Below are 25,440 nucleotides of genomic sequence, written 5' to 3'. Positions count from 1 at the left end.
TTGCACGATCACTTCCCCATATGTGGCTTGTATGCCACTTGCACCATCTCCCCCCCTCCCCCAGGGCTCTTGTGCAGACTTCACATCCATGATCTGCATAAGGGGCTCTTGCATACCCCTTGCACCACTGGTTCCCCCACATGTGGCTTGTGTGTCCCTTGCACCATTGCTCCCTCACAGGGCTTTTGCACACCCCCACACTATGGACCTGTTCATAGGGTTCTCATATGCCCGTGCACCACTGGTTCCCCCCATCCCCCCGTGAGACTTTTGCATGCCCTGGCACCAATTCACAGGGGGCTTGCCTGACTTCTGCACCATTGGTTCCACTTATGGGGTTCACACAACCCTTCCAATAGTGACTTGAGAGACCCACATCCCTTGCCACCATTGTTTTCTTCACAGAGCTCATGAATGCCCTTGCCCCAGTGATTTATTCATAAGGGTTTTAAACATTCCTTGCACCATCATTCCTCCTCTTTGGGGATTGAGCACAATCGTCCCTCTCACTAGGATTTTGTATATCCTCACTCTATCGCTGCCCCAACACACTGGAGGTCTTGCACCATCATCCCTGTCCTGCAGTGGGTTTGCACGCCTTTGCCCCATTGACACATTGGTGATATGTATGCCCTTGCATAATTATATCCCCTGTATGTGGACTATATGGGGGCTTCACATGTTCACGTGTGGGATTTTCTCACCCTTGCATGACTGCATGCCTTCATGTGAGTTTCATCAGGATCCTGTAGGGAGTTTGTGGGCCCTTGCCCTAGGATCCTCTGGAATAGCCATATTGCCTTGTGCTATTGTGTGTCCTTGCACTAGGCTGACATTTAATAGTTGTCTTCTCACACCAGGACCCCGTTGAAAAGTTGTACGTTTTTGCAGCAGGAATACTCGTGCACCATAACCCTACCAGGACCTCAAGGAATAGTTTCATATGTCCTTGCACCAGGACTCTGTGCAATAATCATCTCTTTGGACTAGGATACTCCACCTTCTTGTACCAGAACCGTGTAGAATAGCTGCCATCCTGCACCAGGACCCTTGAGCTATTTCACCTTCTTGTTGCACCAGGATCACGTGGGATATTTGCAGCAGAACTCTTTAGGATACTTGCTTTCCTTGCACATTACACCAGAAACCGGTGGGTAATTCTCCTCCTCGCACCTGGATCTCTTGTTCTCTTCTGCCTCCATCATTGCACTAGGACCTTATAAAATTCTTTTGCCTCCTTGCACTGTCTCATTTCCATAACCAACAGACCCCTTCCTCGAATCACCTTCCCTGCAGGATATTTGCAAACAAGTGCTTGCCCCAGGACTTGTGAGACATTCTCCTTGCACATACTGGCCCTGCAGTGCACTTCTCCAAGGATTGTCTGCATGCCAAAGCCTCGGGCTAGGGCCTCCGACAAACAAATCATTGACTAAATCAGACAGCTGTGAAATATTTGCACGTTAAACCATGGGTCACCTCCCGTGCTCCACCTTTAGCCACACCTGTGGAAAACTCACTTGATAACCACTGGATGTCTGGGCACCACATTGCACCAGACCGCTGAGAATCCACCCTAGACATGAATCCATTTGGTGGTGGAGCCTGCTGTTACCCCACTCATTTCGTTACCCTCCTAAATTATCGTTTCCCTTCTATTTGTTATTGTTTCTGGATTATTAGAATTTAAAGCTTCCAGGAAGTTGACATTTCTCCACGCACGCATGCACCAGCGCCAACGGTCTCCTGCCAAAATGGCTTCCGTCCGGTTCATGGTGACCCCTACGAAAATTGACGACATCCCAGGCCTCTCTGACACCAGTCCGGACCTCAGCTCCCGCTCCAGCTCCCGGGTCCGCTTCAGCTCCCGGGAGAGTGTCCCTGAGACAAGCCGCAGTGAGGGCATGAGTGATTTCTCAGGGGCCACCACCTCTGGGGCCACTGTGGCGGGCGAACCGGCTAGCGACAGGACGTCCAACCCCCATGACGTGGCAGAAGGTAGGCGGTACGTCGCCGGTTATGTGCATGAGCACGAGAAGCTGGGAAGTCACCAGTGTTGATGTGGCTACCACTGTGGTGGTTTGGGCTGGTGTGGGAGGGTGGATGGAGACATGGGTGCATTGGAGGTGGACATCTTGTGGGAGAGTGGTGAGAGACATGGATGCAATGAGGTGGACAGTTTTTGTGCATTGGCGCTAGAGCAGGACATCTCCAGGGGATGTTGGATGCGTCCACTGCAACTTAGGGGTGCATTGGAAGTGGAGGAAGAAACTTGATGGGTGCATTGGAAATGGCACACTCAACTTGCAATGCATCTATCTGTTGGCCAACTTGTGGTTGCGCAACTGCTGGGTGTGCTGGAGATGGAAGGAGACCTCTTTCAGCTGCATTAGAGAGGGATGACTCATGGGTGCATTGGAGATGGAGGGGGATCAGTTATGGGTGACTCCACAATAATTCATGGCTGCAGTGGGGTGGGCCAGTTTATGGTGGCTAGTGCATCACCAGGTGCAGTTGTCTTGCCAGTTCTCTGTCACTGCCCATCAGTTGCCTCCTAAATGCTTTGGTCTTCCCGTTTGTTGTGAGCAAATGGGAACACACTTCCAGCTTTCATTTTGGGGGTGAGGTGTCTTGGTTGCCAGCTTTAAGATAGGTGTGGCTGGATGGGGTTGTGTTTTCACAGAGGGTTATAGTGCATTGACTCTATTGCTATCACTGACTCAGCCAGTATCCTTATTTCTTCAGCCTTTTTCCTGCATGGGAAATGCTGAGCAAGACTCAGCGGAAATGACTCGGGAGAATTGAACTTCCCTTTAATCCTGTTGATTCCCTTTTTCATGCAGACTCAGATGAGAGATGAGTCCTAGAACTTGGTGGTGGGGTTTTGGTCACCACTAATTCAGAGTCACGGCTCCTCTCGGGGCCTCCCAGCGTGGGTTATGTGACAGGCCTGATAATGCTGTGATCTGCAGTACGTGCACATAAATGCCGTGTTTGTCTCATAGGATCTGTGCGCAGGGATTGCTCACCCAGTACTGAAATGCATCGACTTCTGGGGTGAAGCAGCTGTGTAACAGTGTCTAATAATGAAGCACAGTGCTGAGATGCAGCTGCCTCTGGTGTGGAGCATGGCTGCTGCTTTAACAGCACCAAGAGTTTAGGACAGGAAGTGAAAGAGGACTTTGGATCGGATTGAAATTGCAAGGAGAGATTTAAAGGAGGCGGAGGTGACTCGTTAGAGCTGGGATTTGCTGGGATGCTGGGTTCATTCCCAGCTTTTGCAGTGAACATGTGTGCAATTGTGAGTCTGCCCTGGCACCAGGTCTGTTCATCTCCCCCTTGTCATAAGAGGCTCATGGATGGCCATGCTCCAGGGCAAAGCTGATCAGCCTGGGGTCAGGAAGGGAGAGCTTGTTTATGGATATTGTCCAGCTCATACTTGCATGCCTATGAGCCTTCTCCACTGGAGCACCCGGGACGGTCCTGTGCTCCCCGTTCCCTCTGTGGGATCACTTGTGGGACAATACCCTGGTAACGTCATAGACGTTTTACAAGACATCAAGGCCGCTGTGTTCCTCAAAGGGGGCCCTTTTGTTGCCATCAGAGGCCTGAAGCCCAGTGAAGCAACAAAACAGGCGCTGCAGGAACTGGAGAGCACGAATGCGTGTGTGTGTGGCAGGCCTGCAGCAGGAGGAGAGATGAGCAGACAGCTAGCGCCTCGGGGACTTAATGTCCCCAGCACCTCAGCTGTTTATCTCCCGGGAGAGGCTGGCTGTGCTTTTCTGGACGTCCTTTGTCCTTGGGCAGAGAGAGAGCGGATGGGAACTGGGGAGGAGGTTGCTGCATGATCTGATGTGGCCCCAAGGCTGCGATGAGCGAGAACACGGACAGACAGACACACACAACTTCCTGGATTTTTCAGTACATGCACAAAGACACAGATGTACAAGCTCACACGTGTGCATGGGGTTGACTTGTTTTCAACAGCGGCTCATGCATGCACAGAGACAGGTGCATAGAGCTTACGTGATCTTACACACCCACACCCGTGTGTAGTGCTCTGCTGCTGTTCAACGCACACTCGTGAATGGGGGCCGCTTGACCCACCGACACGAGTGCCTGTTGCCCTCCATGCTGAGCTGTCTCCCCACTTATTTATTTCACCCACAGTCCCTGTCTCATACAGCCCCCTCCTTCCCATCATCCCATGACAAATGGCCCTTCGCGGCTCCCGCCTACGCCTGTTCTCTGTTCCTCAAACAGTCATAGGGCTGGGAGAGCTCGCAGCCTGTGAGGGTGGGGGTGGAGTGCTGTCCTGGGCTCCCTCTGTGCTAGGGGCTAGGTCCTGATTACCCCCCCCCAATCCCAGATGCTCACAGCTGGCTCTCTGGCCCTCCCCATCCATTGATTCCTCTGTCCAAGCTAGATGGATGTGTGTCTTTTCTGTGCTGCGAACAAAATGGAGTCAGGTCTCCACTGCAGTCAGAGGTGACTCTGGATTGACTGCAGGGGCAGCGGAGGCCTGGAACCAGTCCTGATTCTGTGGCAGCCAAAGAGAAACCCCGGGGGGTGACACCAGTTCTGCCCCATAGTGTGTGATCTGACCTCAGCCCCTCTCTGTTCTAGGGCATCACACAGCTGTGTGGGCATGCGCGGCTGGGGCAAAGATCAGCGGAGGAGGAACTGAAAGGGCATAACTGGAACAGGAGGTGGGGCTCTGGGTCAGGACTAGAGGTTGTTAGCAAATTACACCCAGCCCCCAACTATCCCAGCCCTGGCCGCTGGCCTCTTCCTCCCGCACAGCTCTGCTGGTGCCCCTCAGTCCTGACCCACAGCCCCTTGCTATCCCATTCCTGGGCTCCCCCACCTCTGCTGGTGCCCCTCAATACCGACCTACAGCATCTGCTGCCCCAGCCCTTGTCTTCCCCCAACCCAATAGTTTTGCTGGTGCCCCTCAATCCCAACCTGCAGCCCCCCTGACTATTCCACTTGAACATATACAGTGGTAAAAATAACAGGAGTACTTGTGGCACCTTAGAGACTAACAAATTTATTAGAGCATAAGCTTTCGTGGGCTACAACTCACTTCTTCGGATGCAAGAAGCCACTGTGACGGGTTGGATCACAGAAACCCCCTTGGGAGCTGCCACCCGATGTGCCAAGACTACCCCTGCTTCTGTTTTCCCTGCCAGCTCAGGACTCCAGCACCCCGTCTTGCTGAATTAGACACTCCAGTCCACTTCAACACAGACCCAAAGCTGCAAGGTTACCCAAAAACAGCTCACAGGAGTGTGCTTGTCTTTAGCACTCAGATGCCCAACTCCCAATGGGGTCTAAACCCTGATAAATCCGTTTTACCCTGCATAAAGCTTATGCAGGGCAAACTCATAAGTTGTTCGCCCTCTGTAACACAGATAGAGAGATATGCACAGTTGTTTGCTCCCCCAGGTATTAATACATACTCTGAGTGGGTTGTAGCCCACGAAAGCTTATGCTCTAATAAATTTGTTAGTCTCTAAGGTGCCACAAGTACTCCTGTTATTTTTGCGGATACAGACTAACACGGCTGCTACTCTGAAACCTGTCAATATACAGTGGTGTAATGTGTGGTTTGGCCTGTTGATGGCAGCAGAAATAAAGTTAAAAGATGCCTGACAGGGGAACGCGAATTGTCCCTAATAAGGGAACTGAGGCCAGGTCTACACTACATACTTAAGTGGACATAAGGCAGCTTACGTCGACCTAATTATGTCTGTGTCTACACTACAGTGGTGCTTCTGCCGAAATAAGTAGGCTCACTACATCTCCACGAGAGGCGTAGGGCTTATGTCGATGTAGTAAGGGTGACGCAGTGTCTGTGTAGACACTGCGTTATTTATGTCGGCTGTTGGCTGTCAGCCTCAAGCTGGGCTGACAGCTGTTAGCACCCTCCAGCCCTCCCCGTGAGGGATTGAAGGGGTGGGGAAGGAGAGCATGATCCTGGGCCCTCCCCCAGTCTCTCACTGGGTGGCAGCAGGGGGGCTCCAGGTATCAGCCCCAGCAGTGGGGGGGTCACAGTGGGAGGCTCCCCCTGCTGCCCCCAGGCTGACAGCCAGAGCTGTGAGCCTGCATCTGTCTTTGTTTCACAGCAGGGAGCCTGCCAGCAGTGAAATTGACATCCTTGTTAGTTTCACGGCTGCTTTTATTTCACATTTCCTTTCCATCTCCCTCTGTCAGCTCAGCGGGGAGGGGACTCCAGCTGTGAGCTCCCCACAGGCTGACATCCCAAGCCCAAGCCAAAATTTGAAATAATAGCAGCCATGAAACTGACAATAATGTCAATTTCACTGCTGGTAGGCTCCCTGCTGTGCAGTTGAGCCCCCTGTGGGCTCACCCTTGGGGCTGTCAATGCCAGGGTGGGGGGGAGGCCCAGCTGTGAGCCCGGCATCGGCCTAACAGCTGTGGGAGGGGCAACTGTGAGCCCCGTGTCTACAGTTGAGGCTGTCAGCCCCAGGGTTGCCGGGCTCCAGCTGTCAGTATCTAGCAATGTCCCTTTTCAATCAGTGGAAGCGCCCCTGGTGACGATGTGAACCACCGCTTTAAATACTGCGGTGGCTGTATGTCCACTTAATTTAAATTGACTTAATTTTGTAGTGTAGACAAGCCCTACATTGCTCTGTCCCTAATCCCTTTTCCCTGATCATCTCAAAGCAGTTTGCTAAGGTAACTAATTCACCTGAGCCAATGCAGGGGGTGGGAAGCCTCAACAGAGAACTGAAGGGGCCACTGTGCCAGGGCTCTCCTTTGCTTTCTCAAGGGGTCATTTCAGGGCAGGGGTGTGTGGCTAACCCCATTCTGGAGTGGGAAGTGGTGTGGGTCCAACCCAGTGTTTGTCATTCACCCTGGCCTGGAGTTCCCCGTTTAGGCATTTCCTGAACTGATTAAGACCTTTTCCCTAATCTCTGCTCCTTCATGGTATAAATAAAGAGGGTGGGGTATGTAGGGAAAAGGCCACCATGTGCTGGAGTTTGCCCAGCTCCACCTCTCCTGCTGTAATCCACTAGCCCCACTCCTCTCCCAGAGCAAGGATAGAACCCAGGAGTCCTGCCTTCCAGTGCCCCTGCTCTAACCCACTGGACTCCACTCCTCTCCCAGCGCTGGGAACAGAACCCAAGGGTCCTGGCTCCCAGCCCCACTGCTCTAACCCACTAGACTCCACTCCTCTCCCAGAGCTGGGGATAGAACCCAGGAGTCCTGATCTGATTCCATCCTGCCTCTCTGAAAGCCATGCTACAGCTCAGGTGGCTACAGACTTCTCCATCCAGACAGTAGCTGTGGGGCTGTTACCTAGAGCTGGCTGCATCGCAGCGCTGGGCCTGTGCGGGTCCCTGCCTCTCCCATGTTGCCTGCTACAGTTCAGCGGGAGAGTGGAAGTGGTTGTAGGTGGAGCAGTTAATCCTCTTAGTGCCAGTAATATACACACACACACAGCAGGGGAACACGCCCCCCCCCCCATCCCGCCTCTTCCCGTGGAGCCTGCCGGTCACCTGATCCCGGCGCTTCCAGTCCCTTTCTTTGCTGGTGCTGGGGGGAAAAGTTAGTCCAGAAAATGCCTCACTTCACTGTTACCAAGGTGGATGATGATGAGGAGGGTGGGGTGGAAGAAGGGTCCCAGGAAGGAGCCAACAGGGCTGGCATCTGGATGCCCAGAGAGATCACGGTATCAGGTGAGCCGTCATGTAAACACGCCACATTAATCTGCTTTACCTGCGTCTGTCTCTTGGCTGCTCCTCCCCTACCTGAGCTGCCCCCTCTGTCTCGGGGGGGGGGGGGGGGGGGGGGGGGGGGGGGGCAGTATCTCTTTATTGTCTCCTGCCTCCTGATTGCCCCCCAGATCCAAGCACCCTCCCCAGCCTGCCTTCCTCAACCATCATAGCAGTCTCCCCTGGGCTCTTCCCAACCCGTTGCATGATCTTCAGTTAAACACCAACCACAGCTCCGCTACTGATTAGTGAAGGAAGTGCGCTTCAGTGGTTAGAGCAGGGGCACTGGGAGCAAGGACTCCTGGGTTCTGTTCCCACCACTGGAAGGGGAGTGGGGTCTAGTGGATTAGAGAGCAGGGGAGCCAGGACTCCTGGGTTCTTCCTCTTTGTAGCTGTGTGCTTTCTGTGCTGGTTCTTCCCCTGCTCTGGGCCTCACTTTCTCTGCTGTGTGAGGATGTGGGGGAACTGTGTAATGTGCTGTGGGGTCTGATCCTGAGCCCTCCAATCTCAGTGGAACCTTTCCATGGATTTGGATCAGGCCCGGAGACCCTGACAGAGAACGGGCCGTGGGACTGCCCTGTGCTGTTACCTGTACAGGGCTGGTGTGCATTTGGGTCCAGTGTGGATCTGGACAGGCAGTTTTTGGGAAGGGATCTGCGGGGTGACTGTCCCCTTGGGGATTGATGCAGCTGATGATGGGCACTAAGGGCTTCTGTCATAGCAGGGGTGATGGGGGTAGTTAAAGGGGGGGTGCTGTTTTTGCTCAGACTCTAGACAGCCCCTGCCACCAAGAGAGAGGGAGTGAACCCCATTGTCCTGGCAAATTCAGGCTCTGGTGATTCTGTTCTGGTCCAAGCCACATGGCACCCTCCTTCACTCTCTGTCCCAAACCTACATGGCAGCGCTGTGTGGCTGTTACCCAACCGCTCCCACCCCAGAGGTGGCCGCATCTCAGTCCCAGGCGAGCCATTTGTGTGCAGTCTCTCTGTGCAATTGTTATGTAGCTGTCAATCTGCACCCCAGAGGTGACTGTAGAATCTTAGCACTAGGCGAACGATCCCAGTGCAGCGTTGCTGTGCAGCTGTTACCCAGCTGCCCTGCCCCAGAGGTGGCTGCATCTCAGTGATCCCAGTGCAGTGTTTTTATATCCCTCCATGCGCGTGAATCTGGATTGACTGAGAACCTCATTAGATGGCAAACCTCCCCTCCCCACCCCCACCCGTGTGCTTAACCCTTTCCTTTCTGCCTTGCTCCCTGTGGTTCCTAATCAATAATCAGTTACGCTCAGTGGCTGGAGCACTGGGTTTGCACTCACCTTTGGCACAGAGACTGGCCTCCCCTGTCGACCTAGAGGGGGCGCTCCTGGGAGAGGGTGCACACTGGGGGAAGCTCTCGCTGCATCTGCCCCTGCTCTGGGCTTGCACAGAGGAGTCGGTGCTGGCTTGGCTCCTTCCCCTGGCAGGGAATTGCCTTCCATTTCTCTGACATTTTCATTCTTTCCTCCTGTCTGACTTTTTCATTCTTTCTTTCTTTTTCCCTGCCCCCTCCTGGCTAAAGCAGGCTCTGTGCAGCCTGGGAAATACTCCCTGCAGTATCTTCCACCCACTGTGCCCGGATCTCAATTGGGCATTGCACATGGCTGAGGTGACTTTTCTGAGCTGCAGCTGGAAGACTTTATACAAAGCCCGCGTGTTAATCCAGCTCCCTAGTCAGGACTCCTGAGCTCTCACTGGGGCTCTGGGAGAGAAGTGGTGTCTAGTGGTTGGAGCAGGAGGTGCTGGGTGCCAGGACTCCTGGGTTCTATCCCAACCTCTGGGATTAGGGAGATGGGGAATGTCCAGCCATTCCCCCACCCTGGGGCTGGATCGGGGCAAGTGCCCCCTGAAGGGGAAAGGCCCCGTGTTCCTAAGTACGTAACCACCCACCCCACCCCCCGGCCCAGTGGCTGAGCAGGAACAGGCCTCATGTCACGCAGCAGCCCAGCTAATTCGATTTAGCTCCAGCAGGGAGAGCAGGCTGTAGCCTGGGCAGCGTCAGGGATTATATCCCAAGCCTAGCCCCTGGCTTCCTGCCAGTCCGCCCTCTGCTTGTCAGGGCTCATGCTGCCTGTCTGCTAGATGGAGAGGAGATGGCCTATGAAGGTACTCCCAGCTCTGGGCAGCACAGTTACAGCCACTCAGATGGCGTGCAGAGAGCCAGGACTCCTGGATTCTGTTCCTGCTCCCAGAGGGCAGAGGGTCTAGTGGTTAGAGCAGGAGGGGCTGGGAGTCAAGACTCCTGGGTTCTTTTCTCAGCAGAAAATATAAATGTGGGATAGGGGGTCAGTGACAGAAAATCTACCTAGCTCCGTGGAGTGGGAATGTAATGCAGCTCAAGCACTGGCCACAGGATCAAGTGTCTGTAAATAGGGATAGAACCCAGGAGTCCTGTATGGTGTCCTAAGGCACTGACCCCTGGTATTGAGGGACCCTTTTCCACACCCACAGGTGGTCCAATGCCTTGCTTTTCTCTCTCCCTGCTCCCGAAACAGGACCACCTCTGGGGCAGGGTGTGAATTGGAGCGGGGGCAGCGTTGGGACAGATCTGTTCTCCGGGTGGCTGGAAAGGGCAGGATCCCAGCTGCTTCCATGTAAACCCCAATTATCCTGGGCCGTTCCCCGACCCAGCGAGCAGGGACAAAATCCCCAATCTGGCGCCAGACGCTGCCTCATCGGCTGGGCAGCTGAGCAGCAGGGCCAGGGGACAGACACAGCCCGGGGAGCTGTGGGGTTGGACTCTTTCTCTCTCCCTTCTTTGTCTCTTTCTTTCCCTCCCGGCAGCACGTGGGCTATGGTGAATCCTTCTTCCAGAGCCCCCAGCTGTGGGGGGGGAGGCTCAACAAAGGATTGATTCATAGCCTGACCCAGGGCAACCGTCGCCCAGCCACCCGCCTCCCTCAGTCTCCTTGCTCTCTGCTGCTTGAGGGTTTAGGTGACAGGGAAAGATCTGAGGAGTCCGATCTTGGGAGACTGGCGCTCTGTGCCCCTCTGGGGTCCAGCCTATTGTGTGTGTGTCTGGGCGGGAGACTGACAAGTTTCCTACCCTGCTGCATAGAGCACCCTGGAATCAGTGCCCACTAGAGGGAAAAGGCCCCATCTCCCATTCCTGACCCCTGTGAGCCAGTCAGTCCCCCGCTCTGGGGTCAGGTTGCAGCTGGTGTCTGTTAGAGGAGAAAGGCCCCATCCCCCACTCCCTGAACTCTGCTATATAATTGCGCTGGTTTCTTTTTATATTATTGCAGCTACTTTTTGGTTTTGAAATCATGCTCTAAAACCCCCAGATTTTTTGCTCATTTCCCTTTCTTTGCTAACATGTATCAGTGGGAGGAAATATATTTTATCAGTCTTTTTTTGTTTTGTTTTTCATTCTTTTTTTTTTCTTTTGTGATTCATTTTTTCCCATCTTCTGTTTGATTTTCAGACGTGAGTCAAACCTCCATCACAGGGGAACAGTGTCAGCTCTTAGGTATGGTATTGCTAAGGAGTCCTGTGTGTCTCTCTCTCCTGGCCAGAACGAGCCTGTGTGTGTGTCCATTTGTGCCTATCGCCTCTTGCTGGAGGGGATGAGCCCTGCTTTGTGTGTGTCTGTCCCTGCGGCCCCCCTGCCGAAGCCCTGCTCTGTGTGTGCATGTGTGTTTCACCCCCCCGATTAGACTACCCTAGGGAGAGGGTAATTTACATACCCCTTGCTACTAATTCCCCTCTTTCCTCGTACCCATCTGCTCTTCCTTGGATCGTTGCAGGCACCTGCAGCCTGAGCACCAGGCCCAGAACTGAGGTGTGGCTTTGTCCATGGTCCTTCTCAGCCCGATTTTACAGTCAGAGAGGAGTTCTGGTCTGTTGGAACTGGGCGACAGGACTCCTGGGTTTTATTTAAGCCACTGGGGTGTTGGAGAGAATGCCCCTACGAAGCCCGCACCCCCAGGGGCCAGCACTGACTGGGAGGGGAGAGCGCCCCCTACTGAGCCTCTGATCTCTGCAGCACAATGCCACCTAATGCCATGCTGAAGTAGTCTACTTTGGCTTTTCCTGCTGGGGAGCCCCCAGCCCGTGGATTGGGTGCCGTGGGGCTCACTTGTTAGTATCTTGTTCTCCGCTGACCTTGTCCCGCATCGGCGGTTGGCTGGTAGCATGGCTTTCCCTGTGCTGTGTACAAAGCAAACACCGAGGCCAGCTGAGCTGCTCAGGCCCTGCCACCGGCAGCTGCACAAACAGCAGTGCCCATGGGGGGTGACCTTACGCTGCCCCAGAGCGGTGCTAAGGGCGCTGTGCTTTAGGGAGTGGGGTGGGGGTCTCCCCTGGTAGTCAGTGCTGGCCCCAGTTCCCCAGTGCAGCACTGGGGGGTGCTGTGCTGTAGGGAGTGGGGTGGGAGCACTCTCCCCTGGCAGTCAGTGCTGGCCCCAGTTCCCCAGTGCAGCACTGGGGGGCGCTGTGCTCAGGGAGTGGGTTGGGGGCACTCTCATAGTGAGAGCCGTGCCAGGCGAGCTAAACCTGGGCAGTGTTCTGCCAACCGCCCCAGAGGCCCATCCTGAGCCGTGGGCAGCAGAAGGGGCCTGGGGAGCTCTCTGGCACCCTGCCCCCCAGGTAGTAGAGAGTTGTTATTCCTGTTCTGCTGCCTCCCGGCTGAACGTGCGGAGGCGGCTGCAGGTTCATACTGTGCAGGCATCTGCCTGTGATTCCATGGCCGGGGGGCCTGGGCTGGGCAATAAAGGAACAGGTTGTTGTTCTGCCCAGCCCAGCTAGGAATCTTCCTCTGAGCAGGCAGCAGCCTGACTGTTGACTCACCTCTCGCAAGGGGCAGAGAGAGGGTGAGACCACAGGTTAGAGCCCGGGGGGCTGGGTGCCAGGGCTCCTGGGTTCTATCCCCAGCCCTGGGAGTGGAGTGGAATTGGGATCTAGTGATTAGAAAAAGGGGCACTGAGAGCCAAGACTCCTGGGTTCTATCCCCAGCCCTGGGAGTGGAGTAGGGTCTAGTGGGTTAGAGCAGGGTGGGATTAGGAGCCAGGACTCCTGGGTTCTACTCTTGATGCTGTGCCTCAGTCTCCTTCCATTCCAGAGGCGTTGTAGAGGTGTGAGTGTCTGTAAATTGGTGCTGCGGCCCCCCTGCCAGGAGGGAGTGGTGAATGGCTGGGCTCTTGGAGAACCCTGGTAAGCTGGTACAGGGCTGAGACCCCCCAGCTCACTGCACCTCACACTGGGTTCTCCCTGTCCCCCTTGTTTTTCCTCAGACCCCGGGCGCAAGAAAGACATCTATCTCAACAACACCAGCTACGAGGATGGGGATGAGTACTTCGACAAGAACCTGGCGCTCTTCGAGGTACCCCCGGTGGAATCTGCTCCCCGCAGGCAGGGAGGAGAGGGCAGGCTCACTCCAGGGCAGAGTGGGAAGGGGGTCATTTGCTGCCCCCTGGTGGCCAGTGCTAAGAGGCTGAAGCCTGGTTCATGTCCATCCAGGAGCTGTGATGCTGCCCTGACCCATGATGGGGTAACAGGGCCTGGGGGTTTGACCCTTCCCCCAGAACTAATCCAGCAGCCAGGGTCCGCTGTGCTCATCCTCTGACTGGTTCTCTGCTGCTGGGATAGGGGTGGCGGGGCTTCAAGTTCACACTCCTTTGAGACGCACGTAGGCAGTTGACACCTCTTGGAGCAATGGGCTCAGGCTCAGGCTGCATCCCAGCGACGGGCTCAGGCTCTCTGCAGACTCAGGCAGCGTCGGTTGTATGGGGACAGCTCCCCATTTCACTCCCTCTCGTCCTGCAGGAGGAAATGGATACCCGGCCGAAGGTGTCCTCCCTGCTTAACCGCATGGCAAACTACACCAACCTGACGCAGGGGGCACGGGAGCACGAGGAGGCTGAGAACATTACAGAGGGCAAGAAGAAGCCCACGAAGGTGAGGGGCTGCGGGTGGGATTGAGGGGCATTGGCCGAGCTGGGACCAGGCTGGATCCCAGGGTTGGGATGGCATGGGGCTGAAGGGTGGGATGGAGGGGCACTGGCAGGGTTGGGAGGGTAGTGTGGGGAGCCCAGGGATGGGATAGCAGGGGGCTGCGGGGTGAGATTGAAGGGCACTGGCAGGACTCCAGCCCTCTTAGTCTATCCCCTCCCAGAGCAGAGTCCTGCCTCCCAGCACTCCTTGCCCTAACCACAGTCTCTCTCTTTGCAGACGCCCCAGATGGGCACCTTCATGGGTGTCTATCTGCCCTGCCTGCAGAATATCTTCGGGGTCATCCTCTTCCTGCGCCTCACTTGGGTGGTGGGCACGGCCGGTGTGCTGCAGGCCTTTGCCATTGTCTTCATCTGCTGCTGCTGCGTGAGTGTCTGCCCTCAGTGGGGCACTAAGGGGCGCTGGCACTCTGCCCTTGCGGGCAGTGCTGACTCTAGCATGGCACTATTGGGCGCTGTGCTACAGGGAGTGTCCCAGCCAGAAGAGTGTAGTGAGCTCTCTAAGGATCGCGAACCCTGGTGTCCTACCCAAATCCGTCCTCAGTCGATACAGTTCTGCCTTCCCAGGCCCGCTCTGCATCCACCATTGGCGATGTCATTCTCCACCATTTCTGGTTCCAAGCCCTTGTTCACTGGGCCTCTCCAGCTGCCCCATCCCACCCCAGAGGCAGCTGCATTCGGTGCAGGCCATGCAAACCTGATGTCTGCTACCAATTCAGTGCTGTTCCTCTAACAACACCACCTGCTGTCCTCTTTTACCTTCTCCGCAGACGCTGCTAACTGCCATCTCTATGAGTGCCATCGCCACCAATGGAGTCGTGCCGGGTGAGTGGGTCAGACCATTCTTCTCTCCTGGATTGGCCGGCGTCCCCATCCCATCAGCCAGGCCTCAGTTCTTCCCTGCGGTGGTTGGTTCCTTCCTGACCCCCATCTCAGGGCATCTCCTGCCCTGGCACCTATGGATGGGGAGCCCTCGGGGCACACCCCAATCTCCCTAGCTGCTCCCTGACTGTCTCTGTCCTCTCTCTCTAGCTGGGGGCTCCTACTTCATGATCTCCCGGGCGCTGGGCCCTGAGTTCGGGGGTGCTGTGGGGCTCTGCTTCTATCTGGGCACCACCTTTGCCGCCGCCATGTACATTCTGGGAGCCATTGAGATCTTCCTGGTGAGAATGCTGCCCCCTGGGGGACTGGGGTCTGTATGGTGTGTGTGACATGTCCCATTCCCCACCCCCGTGAGCCAGCCGGCCCCCTGCCCTGGGGTGGCTTGGAGCCGGCACCTCCTGGAGGTGACATCTCTCTCTGCGCCCCGCACAGATGTACATCGCCCCCGAGGCAGCCATTTTCCGCAGTGCTGACGTGCTGAAGGAGTCGGCAGCCACGCTGAACAACATGCGGGTCTACGGCTCGGCCTTCCTCGTCCTCATGGTGCTAGTGGTCTTCGTCGGCGTGCGCTACGTTAACAAGTTTGCCTCGCTCTTCCTCGCCTGCGTCATCGTCTCCATCCTGGCCATCTACGCCGGGGCCATCAAATCCTCCTTCGCCCCGCCACGCTTCCCGTAGGTGCCGGCGGGCTCTGCGGGGGGGCTGGCAGGCGGTGCGGGGGGGATTGGCACTCCTTGGGGGTGGGACTCTCTAAGGGCTGATCTCTGCTAGGGGTGCATGGGGGGCTCTGTGCTCCTAGGGGGGTTGCTCAGGGCTGATATCAGCAGGGGGCTCTATGCTCTGGGGCTCTGTGTCTATCTGCCTTCCCGCCCGGCACAGGGTCTGTATGCTGGGGAACCGCACCCTCTCTGGCCGGCACATCAACATCTGCGCTAAGACCCAGGAACTGGGCAACTTCACGGTGCCCACCCAGCTCTGGGGCCTCTTCTGCAACTCCAGCAAGCAGCTAAATGCCACCTGCGATGAATACTTCACTCACAACAATGTCACCTCCATCCAGGGCATCCCGGGCCTGGCCAGCGGCATCATCACCGGTGAGGGCCTAGCATGGCTGGGCGGATCCTCCCACCAGCCGGTGGTGAGGGGAGCCTGCCACGGCTGCAGCATAGTGCCATCTGGGCACGAGCTCTGCCAGCTACGGAGCCCCTCAGCCCTCTTTCTGAGGCCCCCGGACCAGCACTGACCCCCAAGATACTCCAGTAGCTTAAACGCAGGCACTGCAGCTCGGTAGATTGGGAGGGAGAATGGGACCCAGGCGTCAGGGATGGCAGCACGGGGCGCTAGGGAGATTGGGACCGAGAATAGGACCCAGGCGTCAGGGATGGCAGCGTGGGGCATTCGGGAGATTGGGAGGGAGAATGGGACCCAGGCATCAGGGATGGCAGCGTGGGGCGCTCCCAGAACCCCAGCCAAAGGATGGGCCGGCAGTTTTCATGGTACCGGCTAGAATTCCTGGGTTGTACAGACAGACGCCCGGGTGCCGACTCAAGAGACCCTGGTGGCTGTGGGACGGGATAGTCCAACCCCATGTGGCTTCACCCCACAGCCCTGCTGACTAGCCGCTTCTCCCTCCCTGCAGAGAACCTGTGGAGCAGCTACCTGCAGAAGGGGGAGATCATCGAGAAGCCCTCGGCCCACTCCGTCGACGTGCTGGGGGCCATGAGCCAGGAGTACGTGTTAGCCGACATCGCCACCTCCTTTACCCTGCTCGTGGGCATCTTCTTCCCCTCTGTCACCGGTGAGCACGGCTGCCGTGGGGGATGGGAGCCGGGGGACCCTGGCGTCCGAGACAGCAGCACAGGGCGATCACCCCTAGGGGCCTCTGCAGGCTCCCACCGCTAGGGAATAGGACCCTGGTGTCCAGGATGGCAGCGTGGGGCGATCACCCCTAGGGGACCCTGCAGGCTCCCACTGCTAGGGAATAGAACCCTGGCCTCTGGGACAGCAGTGCAGGGTGTTCACCTGGCAGCCGTTTCTCCTGTGCCGATATCTGCAGGGATCATGGCTGGCTCGAACCGCTCTGGAGACCTGAAGGATGCTCAGAAATCCATCCCCATCGGCACCATTCTGGCCATCCTCACCACCTCCTTCGTCTGTATCCTGCCAAGGCTGGTGTGGTGGTGGAGGGGAGGGGGGCTGGCACGGACGGGGCAAGGGCAGGGGAGGACATGCCTTGCTCAGGGTCAGAGCATGCCAGAGCCCACACGAGGCTGGGTGGAGAAGGGCCCCCCCATGGGGTGAGGCTATGTGGGGGGAACCCTGACCACCCTGCTGTGACCCTGGGGCCATGGCCGCCTTGACTTCACACTGCCATAGATCTCAGCAACGTGGTTCTGTTTGGGGCCTGCATCGAAGGGGTGGTGCTGCGGGACAAGTGAGTATTGGGGGGCCTGCCCTGTGGTGTCCCCGCTGGCACCTGCCACTGGGGCTGCCCATCCTCCCCATATTGCCTCCTCCTCAGGGGGTGTGGGTCCCCCAACCCTTAGTCCTCTTTCCTTGGGGTCCCCCCAAGCCCTTAACACTCCTCCACTGGGTCCCCATAGTGCCTCTTCATTGGTTCCCCCCCAGCCTGTAGCAGCCTTCCGCTGGGCCCCCCCCCCGCCCCTCATCCCCCTCCACTGAGTCCCCATCGCCCCTCTTCTCATTGGGCCCCCCTCTGTGCGGTCCTCCTGTCTGTAGCCCCTGTCCGGGGATCCTCCCTGCCCAGTCCCCCCGGCTGACGGTCCCTCTCCGGCTGGCAGGTTTGGCGACGCTGTGCACGGGAACCTGGTGGTTGGGACGCTCTCCTGGCCCTCACCCTGGGTCATCGTCATCGGCTCCTTCTTCTCCACGTGCGGGGCTGGGCTGCAGAGCCTGACTGGTGCCCCCCGGCTGCTGCAGGCCATTGCCAAGGACAACATCATCCCCTTCCTGCGGGTAATAGCGCGCCCCCGCTTTGCTCTCCCTCCCACAGTACCCAGCTGCCCCACTCTAGAGCTGGCTGCATCTCAGCGCTGGGCGAGCCATCCCCATGCTGTCACTGTGCGGCTGTCCCACAGCTGCCTTACCCCAGAACTGGCTGCATCTCTGCGCTGGGCAAGCCATCCCCATTGTGGGGTTGCTGTATGGCTGTTACCCAGCTGCTCCTACCCCAGAGCTGGCTGCATCTTAGTGCTGGGCGAGCCATCCCTGTGTGGCTTTGTGTAGCTGTCCCCCAGCTGCCCCACCCTAGAGCTGGCTGCATTCTTGCCTTCCTGAAGTGGGTTTCCTGTGTGCTGTCGCCCTAGGTTTTCGGCCATAGCAAAGCCAACGGGGAGCCGACGTGGGCTCTGCTGCTGACAGCGGGTATCGCCGAGCTGGGCATCCTCATTGCCTCGCTGGACCTGGTGGCCCCCATCCTGTCTATGTAAGGTCCTCGCCGAGCCACGCGGGGGAGGAGGTGGACAGGACTCTGTGGAGGGGGCAGATTCCCCCCACAGCTGGGATTTGGTGTCCGCATCCCAGAGCGGGGAATCTCGTGGTGGCATGTCAGCCTGTGCCCTAGGGGGAGCTCCCGAGGCACCACCCCCTGACTGTCTCTTGTCTGTCTGGGTCCGTAGGTTCTTCTTGATGTGTTACCTCTTTGTCAATCTGGCCTGCGCCTTGCAGACCCTGCTGCGCACCCCCAACTGGAGACCCCGCTTTCGCTACTACCACTGGTAAGGGAGCCTAGGGGCCTGGGTTCTGCCCCAGAACCAAGAGGAGAGTGGGGTCTAGTGGTTAGAGTAGGAGGGGCTGGGAGCCAGGACGCCTGGGTTCTATCCCAGCCCTGGGAGGGGTGTGGGGTCTAGTGGGTGGGTGGGGGGGGGGTTGGGCAACAGGACTCCTGGGTTCCCTCCCCAGCTCTGGGAGGGGCCTGGTGAGTGTGAATGGGGGTCCAGACTCCTGGGTGTTCTTGTTCTCTCTCTCTCTCTCCCTCCCCCTGCAGGGCGCTCTCATTTGTGGGCATGAGCATTTGCCTGGCGCTCATGTTTGTGTCCTCCTGGTATTATGCTATCGTCGCCATGGTGATCGCCGGCATGATCTACAAGTACATCGAGTACCAGGGGTGCGTCGTCTCCTGCAGGGCCTGGCACTCGTTGGGCTGGACGGGCCGCCCCTGGAACTCCTGGGTTCACCCACTTCCTCCCTGACCTCGGGGAGTTCCCCACCCCCTCTGCCTCGGCTTCCCCATCCCCTGCCTGCTAGGGAGCAGAGTGGGGCTTGGGCTCCATGGGGCAGGCAGCCCTCGCCTTCTTGGGGGCCGCCAGCCAGGGGCCTGTGGGCAGCTGTGGTAATGGGAGACACCCCCTACTCCCAGTGGCCACCCTGCCGGGATGTAGTGCTGTGGCTCTGTACAGGAAGACCTGTCTCATGGGTTAGAGCTGAGGGAGCTGGAAGCCAGGACACCTGGGTTCTGTCCCAGCTCTGGGAGGGGAGTGGGGTCTAGTGGTTGGACAAGAGTGGGTTGGGAGCCAGGACGCCGGGGTTCTGTCCAGTCTGAACTTGGCCAGGTCCCTTCCCCTGCCTCAGTTTCCCCAGCTTTCTCACGTGACCCCGTCTCCTCGGTGTGGGGTGGACGGCTTTTGGCTGAGCACCGTCTCTCTCTCCCCCCACCCCAGAGCCGAGAAGGAGTGGGGTGACGGCATCCGGGGCCTGTCGCTGAGCGCTGCCCGCTTTGCCCTGCTGCGCCTGGAGGAGGGGCCCCCCCACACCAAGAACTGGAGGTAGGAGAGCCCCCCCACACCTGCTGCACCATGGGGTGAGCACCCTCTGGCCCCCACATGACCCCTCGCTCCCCGCAGGCCCCAGCTGCTGGTGCTGCTGAAGCTGGACGAGGACCTGCACGTGAAGCACCCACGCCTGCTGACCTTTGCCTCGCAGCTCAAGGCGGGCAAGGGCCTGACGATCGTGGGCACCGTCATGGTGGGCAACTTCCTGGAGAACTACGCCGAGGCGCTGGCGGCTGAGCAGGTCAGGGAAGGGGGAGAGAGCACCCCCTGCCGAGCTCCACCCTGCTGTACGGTGCCCCCTGCTGGACGCTCTCCCCTCCCTGCAGCAGCATGGTGCCCCCTGCCAAGCCACCCGGCCCTGCTCCATGCCACAGTTCCTCCATTCCCCACCGGCTGCCCGGTGCCCCCTCCTGAGCCCCTGCCCCCAGACCTTTGCTCCGTGTGGCACAGTGCCCCCTGCTGTGTCACACCCCACTGCATGATACCCCTTGGCAAGCGCCCCACCACCCTGCTCCGTGTGGCACAGTGCCCCCTGCCGAGCGCCTCCCCCATGCCAGCAGTACGGTGTCCCTTGCTGAGCCCCAGGACAGTGCCCCCCGTAGAACCTCCCCTGGCCCCTGCTCTGTGTGGCACAGCATCCCCTGCCGCCTGCACACACCCACCCTCTGCTGAGCGCCCCGGACCCTGCTCTCTGCGGCACGGTGCCCCCCCCAGGTGCTGTGGCTTCCCTTGCAGAGGCCCCAGCAGCACAGCGCCCTCTACCTGCTCCCCTGTATGTGTCTTGCAGACCATCAAGCACCTGATGGAGGCAGAGCGCGTGAAGGGCTTCTACCAGCTGGTGGTGGCAGCCAAGGTGCGGGAGGGCATCTCCCACCTCATCCAGTCCTGTGGCCTGGGCGGCATGAAGCACAACACAGTGGTGATGGGCTGGCCCAACGCCTGGCGCCAGAGCGAGGATGCCCGCGCCTGGAAGACCTTCATCAGTACGTGGGGGTGTGGGCTTGGGGGGATCCCCCTCTCTCCCCCACTGGTGCCCTCTGACCTAAACCCACTTTTGTCACCATAGGCACTGTCCGAGTCACCACAGCCGCTCACCTGGCCCTGCTGGTGGCCAAGAATGTGGCCTTCTACCCAGGCAACGCGGAGCCCTTCGCTGAGGGCAACATCGACGTGTGGTGGATCGTCCACGATGGAGGCATGCTCATGCTGCTGCCCTTCCTGCTCAAGCAGCACAAGGTGCCAGTGGGGGCTCGGTGTGGGGAGGGGGGATTGGGGCAGCAGGACTGGAGAGCTGACCTGCGGGTGCTGACCCATCCAGTGCTTGGTTTCTCTCTCTTCTCCCCCCCTCCCCTCCCGTGTCCCCAGGTGTGGCGTAAATGCAACATCCGCATCTTCACGGTGGCCCAGCTGGAGGACAACAGCATCCAGATGAAAAAGGACCTGGCCACCTTCCTGTACCACCTGCGCATTGAGGCAGAGGTGGAGGTGGTGGAGATGGTGAGAGACTTGAGGGGGCAGCTGGGGGGAGAGCACCATGCTCTGTGCCCCCCCCCCCACAGGAGTGGGGGAGACTGCACATGGGCAGAATGGCCCCTAGGGGGCAGTACTGCCACAGCTGAAGAGTGGAATCTCTCTTGGGGGGGCCCCAGGTATAGGCCCCATCTCTTCACAGGGGACAGCTTTGTCCAGGGTTTGGAGCGGGAGGGAGCCTGGACTCCTGGGTTCTAGGCCAGCTCTGGGAGGGGGGTGGGGCAGGTTGCACCTCTGGCCTCAGCTCATGCCACATGTGCCCCATACAGCATGACAGCGACATCTCGGCCTACACCTATGAGCGGACCCTGATGATGGAGCAGCGCTCCCAGATGCTGCGGCACATGCGGCTCTCCAAGACGGAACGGGACCGGGAGGTAAGTTGGGACTGAGGGGTGGGAGTGGGCTGCTCCCCTCCCCCATGGGGCACCCCTCCACTCACCCCCAGGCTTCCCGCAGGCCCAGCTGGTGAAGGACCGCAACTCCATGCTGCGCCTGACCAGCATCGGCTCTGATGAGGACGAGGAAACGGAGACCTACCAAGAGAAGGTGCAGATGACCTGGACTAAGGATAAGTACATGGCGGCCCGCGGGCAGAAGGCCCGGACTCTGGAGGGCATGCAGGATCTGCTCAACATGAAGCCGTAAGCCCCTCTTGCTTCCCATCAGCCCCTGGGGACCGGCCCCCCCATCTCCCATCCACCCTGGAGGTGGTGATAGAGCTGCCCCAACATGAGGCTAGAAATGCTTTCCTCAGCCCGGGGGTGGCATCAGGACACCCCCCACCCATGGAGCCACCCTGCACTGTCTGGCTGTCCCCCACCCGGTGGCCGCTGCTAATCCTCCCGCCCCCTGCAGGGACCAGTCCAATGTGCGGCGCATGCACACGGCCGTCAAACTCAACGAGGTGATCGTCAACAAGTCTCACGACGCAAAGCTGGTCCTGCTCAACATGCCGGGGCCGCCCCGCAACCCTGCAGGCGATGAGAACTGTATCCTTGGCGTGGGGAGCCAGGAGGGTAGGTGGGGGGAGCGCTGTTGATCTGTCTTGCCAGTGTTGGTTCCTTAACCCATCCCCCAGACATGGAGTTCTTGGAGGTGCTGACTGAGGGGCTGGAGCGGGTGCTGCTGGTGCGGGGGGGAGGCAGCGAGGTCATCACTATCTACTCCTAGAGCGCCCCCCTACTGGCCTCTGCCACTTCATTCCACTGCTGCCCTCTAGACAGGCTGGGGGGAAGAGGCATGCCAAAATTCAGCAGGGGCACACCTCCATGGAGCAGTTACCCCACCTCTCTACTCCTACAGGGCAAGAAAGGGGATGGCACCAAAGGGACTGTGGTATTAGACCCAACAGGGCAGGGTCACCATGGGGCAACCCTCACAAAGCAGGGATGGGAGAGATTTCCCATGGTGCCCGTCACCACATAGTGCCAAAGCTGCTTTGCATCCTTTCCCTTTTCAGCTGCTGTGGAAGGGTGGGGAGTGCAGGGGGGTTGTGGGCCTCCTCCCTTCTCCCCCCCGTTTTGTGTGCAAGCAGCATAGTTGCTGTAATGGGGCCTGCTCCGGGCAGGCCAGTGCCAGTCACTGATCCAACTTCCTAGGCCTAATGCCTGGGGTGCCTCTTGCAGGGGCCAGAGTGGGGCTAAGAACCAGAAGAAGCCACCAACTCATCACACGTGTGGCTTAACTTTTTATTTCACATTCACTCCTGCCCCATAGCCATAGGGCTGATCTGGGGGTGGGGTTGCTGGATCATGAGAGGGTAGGGACATAAGGTTCCACCCCCCAGCTGCTGTTGTCTCTCAGCACTAATCATGGCAGGCTAGACAAGCGGTTTCTGGAGACGCTGACCCCCAGGGCAGCCTTGAAACAGGCAAATCCAATCTCCTCTCCCCCTACAGCTTCAATTGGAAGGCAGGGCCTGGCAGCCACTACTTGATCTTTGGGGGGAGTGGGGCTTTTAATTTATTGGGGGTCAAGCCCCAGTTTACAGTATTGGGGGTGAGGAGGGATTTTTTTTTTTGCTCTGTACCAGAAATGTGTAAAGAATAAAATTTTATACATTAAGTGTAGCTGTGGGGGCTGGAAGGCAGGGGAGGGGGGGAGAAGGGGAGAGCACAAGGGCTGGGACTTGCACATGGGAGGGAAGATCCAGATTGTGCCTGTTGGGTGCACTCTGCCTCCCACCCCCCAGAGCAGGTATTGGAGGCACCTCTGCACAGCAGCTTTATTTGCCCGCCTCTTCCCCCACCCCAGGAGGTGGAAGGCTAGGAGAGGGTAGTGGGGCTCAAAGCCCAGCAGGAGGTGTAGAGACTCCAGGTCCTCCTGGAAAACCTGCGATCACTCCAGGGGCAAGGGGTGTTGGTCACAGCAGCAGCCCCCCGCCTGTGTACTCCATCCGCTGCAATGAGAGGGGAGAGGGGGTCAGTACAGCCCTTCCAGCCCCTACCCCATCTTCCTGCATGCCCCCCCTGCTGCCCAAAAACCTCTACACTGTCCCCAGGAGCTGAGCCCCCCCACCCACCCCAGCCTTCCCCCTCACCTCAGGGGGCTCGATGAAGGCCAGCCAGTCGGAGGCGTGGGTGGGCAGCAGCCCCATGGACTGGCACTTGTAGACAGCCAGCGCCAGCCCCAGCAGGTTCCCGATCAGATACACGAGCCCCTGCAGGAACTTCTGGCTGGAGCTCTCCAGCAGCTTGAAGGCTGGGGGTGGGAGAGGACAGTCAGACTTGGGGGGGGCAAGAGCCAGGGAGGCACCAGCCCAGCTGGGAATCTGGAGCAGGGTGGGGTTGGGGGAGAAAAGCTGAGAGTGCATGGAGTCACTAACAGGCCCGGATTGGGGGAGTGGTGGGGGGTTGATACTCACTGGTTGAAATAGCCATGGGGGGGCAGAGGTAGGCAAGCGGTGGGAGCAATGTGAGGGATACTCACTAGCAGAGATGGCCAGAAGGGGGTGCTGGGAGGAAGTGGCGAGAGAAGGGGCGGGGGGGGGGAGAGATACTCACTAGCAGAGATGGCCATGAGGGCCTGCAGGGGGCGCCAGGCCATCATGCACACCATCATTGTGGGGAAGATGGAGATGGTGTTCCCAGCCATGTACATGATGAAGAGGTTCATGGGGATCTGCTTCAGCGGCCCCAGCGCCACATCCCAGCACCGCTGGGGGGGGGAAGAACATGTGTCAGAGGGGCCTTGCTGCCGCCACCCCCCCCCCAACCAGCATCCTGCTCTGAGCCCTCCACCCCATCCTCTTGGAGAGAACCCAGGTGTCCCACCCCCTTGCACCCCACATCTGCAGACAGAACCCAGGTGTCCTGGGGGTTCCCATCCCCTTGCTCTCGGCCCCCACAGTACCTTCTCCACCAGAATACGGTCGGTCTCCTGGACGCTGGTGTCAGGGACCTGCTTGTCTGAGTAGCCCACGGGATAGAGGGATTCGCCTTGGCCACTGCTGCGGTCGCTGCGGCCCCTGGTGGGAAGGAGGAGGAGGCAGGAGCTTTGTGTACCTAGGGGAATGCAGCCAGCTCTGGGGTGGGGCAGCTGGGGAACAGCCGCACTTAACGCTGGAGGGGGACAACGCGCTTGGCTGGGAGATGTAGCCATTAATAAACTGTGGTTGTGTGTGTGGAGGGAGGGGGTGGGGGGGACAGGGTCCTATATCCTCACGAGCCCCCCGTACCTGGCCAGCCCCTTGCAGGCTGTGAGGGGATCCCAGCCTCTGGATCCCCCAGGATGTTTCAAGCTCCTGGAGTCTGATCTGGGGGTCCCCGGGCAGACCCTCGACCGGCCACCCCCTCTCCGAGGGCAGGAATCCGCTGCCAGCCGCCTGGCCCCACACCCGCTGTCCCACCCCCGTAACAAGCCCCCGGCCGGCCCCAGCCCCTCACCTGCCCCCGCTGCCCGGGCCGCCCAGCTCGATGGCCCACTTGAAGCGCCGGCCCCGACTGGCCACCAAGGGAGTCCCCATCTCCGCCTGCAGCCAGGGGAGAGTCAGAGACGAGTCGCAGGGAGCCCAGGCGTCGCGTCCCGCCTCCGCCCCCCAAGCAGGGAGCCCAGGCGTCCTGCCCGCCCCCTCCCTCCCCCCCGGGAACCCAGGCGTCCTACCCCCCCCCGGAGCCCAGACATCCTCCCTCCCTCCCCCCGGGAACCCAGGCGTCCTGATCCCTCCCCCGGAGCAGGGAACCCAGGCGTCCTGACCCCCGGACACTCTCACCCAGCCCGGCGCTCCCCTTGGAAACAGCTAATTTCCGATCACAGAAAGCGACTTCCGCCTCTGGACTGTACGTCACTTCCTGTCGCTGGGGCAGAGGCCGCTCCTCCTCCCCCAACGGGGCGGGGCTGCCTGGCCAGAGTGAGGCTGGGGAATTTAGAACCGCTCCGGCCCCAGCCCGCGGGCCTTAAAGGGGAGGTTGGGGAAATAAAGGGGAGGTTGGGGGAGCTAAAGAGGAATTCCGGGGGGGGGGGAATAAAGGGGAGTACTGGGGGAATTAAAGGGGAGGTTGGTGTTAAAGGG

At 58.8% G+C, this 25,440-nt stretch overlaps 2 protein-coding genes across 2 annotated transcripts; one reads left to right on the top strand and one right to left on the bottom strand.

The window, feature by feature from the left end:
- The first annotated feature begins 1,724 nt into the window (after positions 1-1,724).
- On the top strand, positions 1,725-22,100 carry SLC12A6 (solute carrier family 12 member 6). Its single transcript, XM_026660471.1, has 25 exons — positions 1,725-1,998; positions 11,202-11,246; positions 13,009-13,097; positions 13,541-13,672; positions 13,946-14,092; positions 14,496-14,550; positions 14,758-14,888; positions 15,040-15,281; positions 15,487-15,701; positions 16,247-16,405; positions 16,664-16,762; positions 16,984-17,041; positions 17,409-17,583; positions 17,934-18,052; positions 18,246-18,344; positions 18,614-18,733; positions 19,287-19,391; positions 19,470-19,638; positions 20,185-20,380; positions 20,464-20,633; positions 20,763-20,894; positions 21,197-21,304; positions 21,387-21,571; positions 21,786-21,919; positions 22,009-22,100. The coding sequence occupies exons 1-25, from the start codon at positions 1,725-1,727 to the stop codon at positions 22,098-22,100; spliced, it is 3,450 nt and encodes a 1,149-aa protein (XP_026516256.1).
- Positions 22,101-22,711: 611 nt separating this feature from the next.
- On the bottom strand, positions 22,712-25,222 carry EMC4 (ER membrane protein complex subunit 4). Its single transcript, XM_024202644.3, has 6 exons — positions 25,141-25,222; positions 24,815-24,900; positions 24,282-24,396; positions 23,933-24,086; positions 23,470-23,630; positions 22,712-23,328 (listed from the first exon to the last, which is right to left on the bottom strand). The coding sequence occupies exons 2-6, from the start codon at positions 24,892-24,894 to the stop codon at positions 23,293-23,295; spliced, it is 546 nt and encodes a 181-aa protein (XP_024058412.2). The 5' UTR covers positions 24,895-24,900; positions 25,141-25,222; the 3' UTR covers positions 22,712-23,292.
- Positions 25,223-25,440: the final 218 nt, after the last annotated feature.

Source organism: Terrapene carolina, unplaced genomic scaffold (genome assembly GCF_002925995.2).
Source record: "Terrapene carolina triunguis isolate 2854851 unplaced genomic scaffold, T_m_triunguis-2.0 Scaffold788, whole genome shotgun sequence".
NCBI lineage: Eukaryota > Metazoa > Chordata > Testudines > Emydidae > Terrapene > Terrapene triunguis.
The sequence above is the reverse complement of the archived record's forward strand: the minus strand, read 5'-3'. Positions and strand labels throughout refer to the sequence as shown.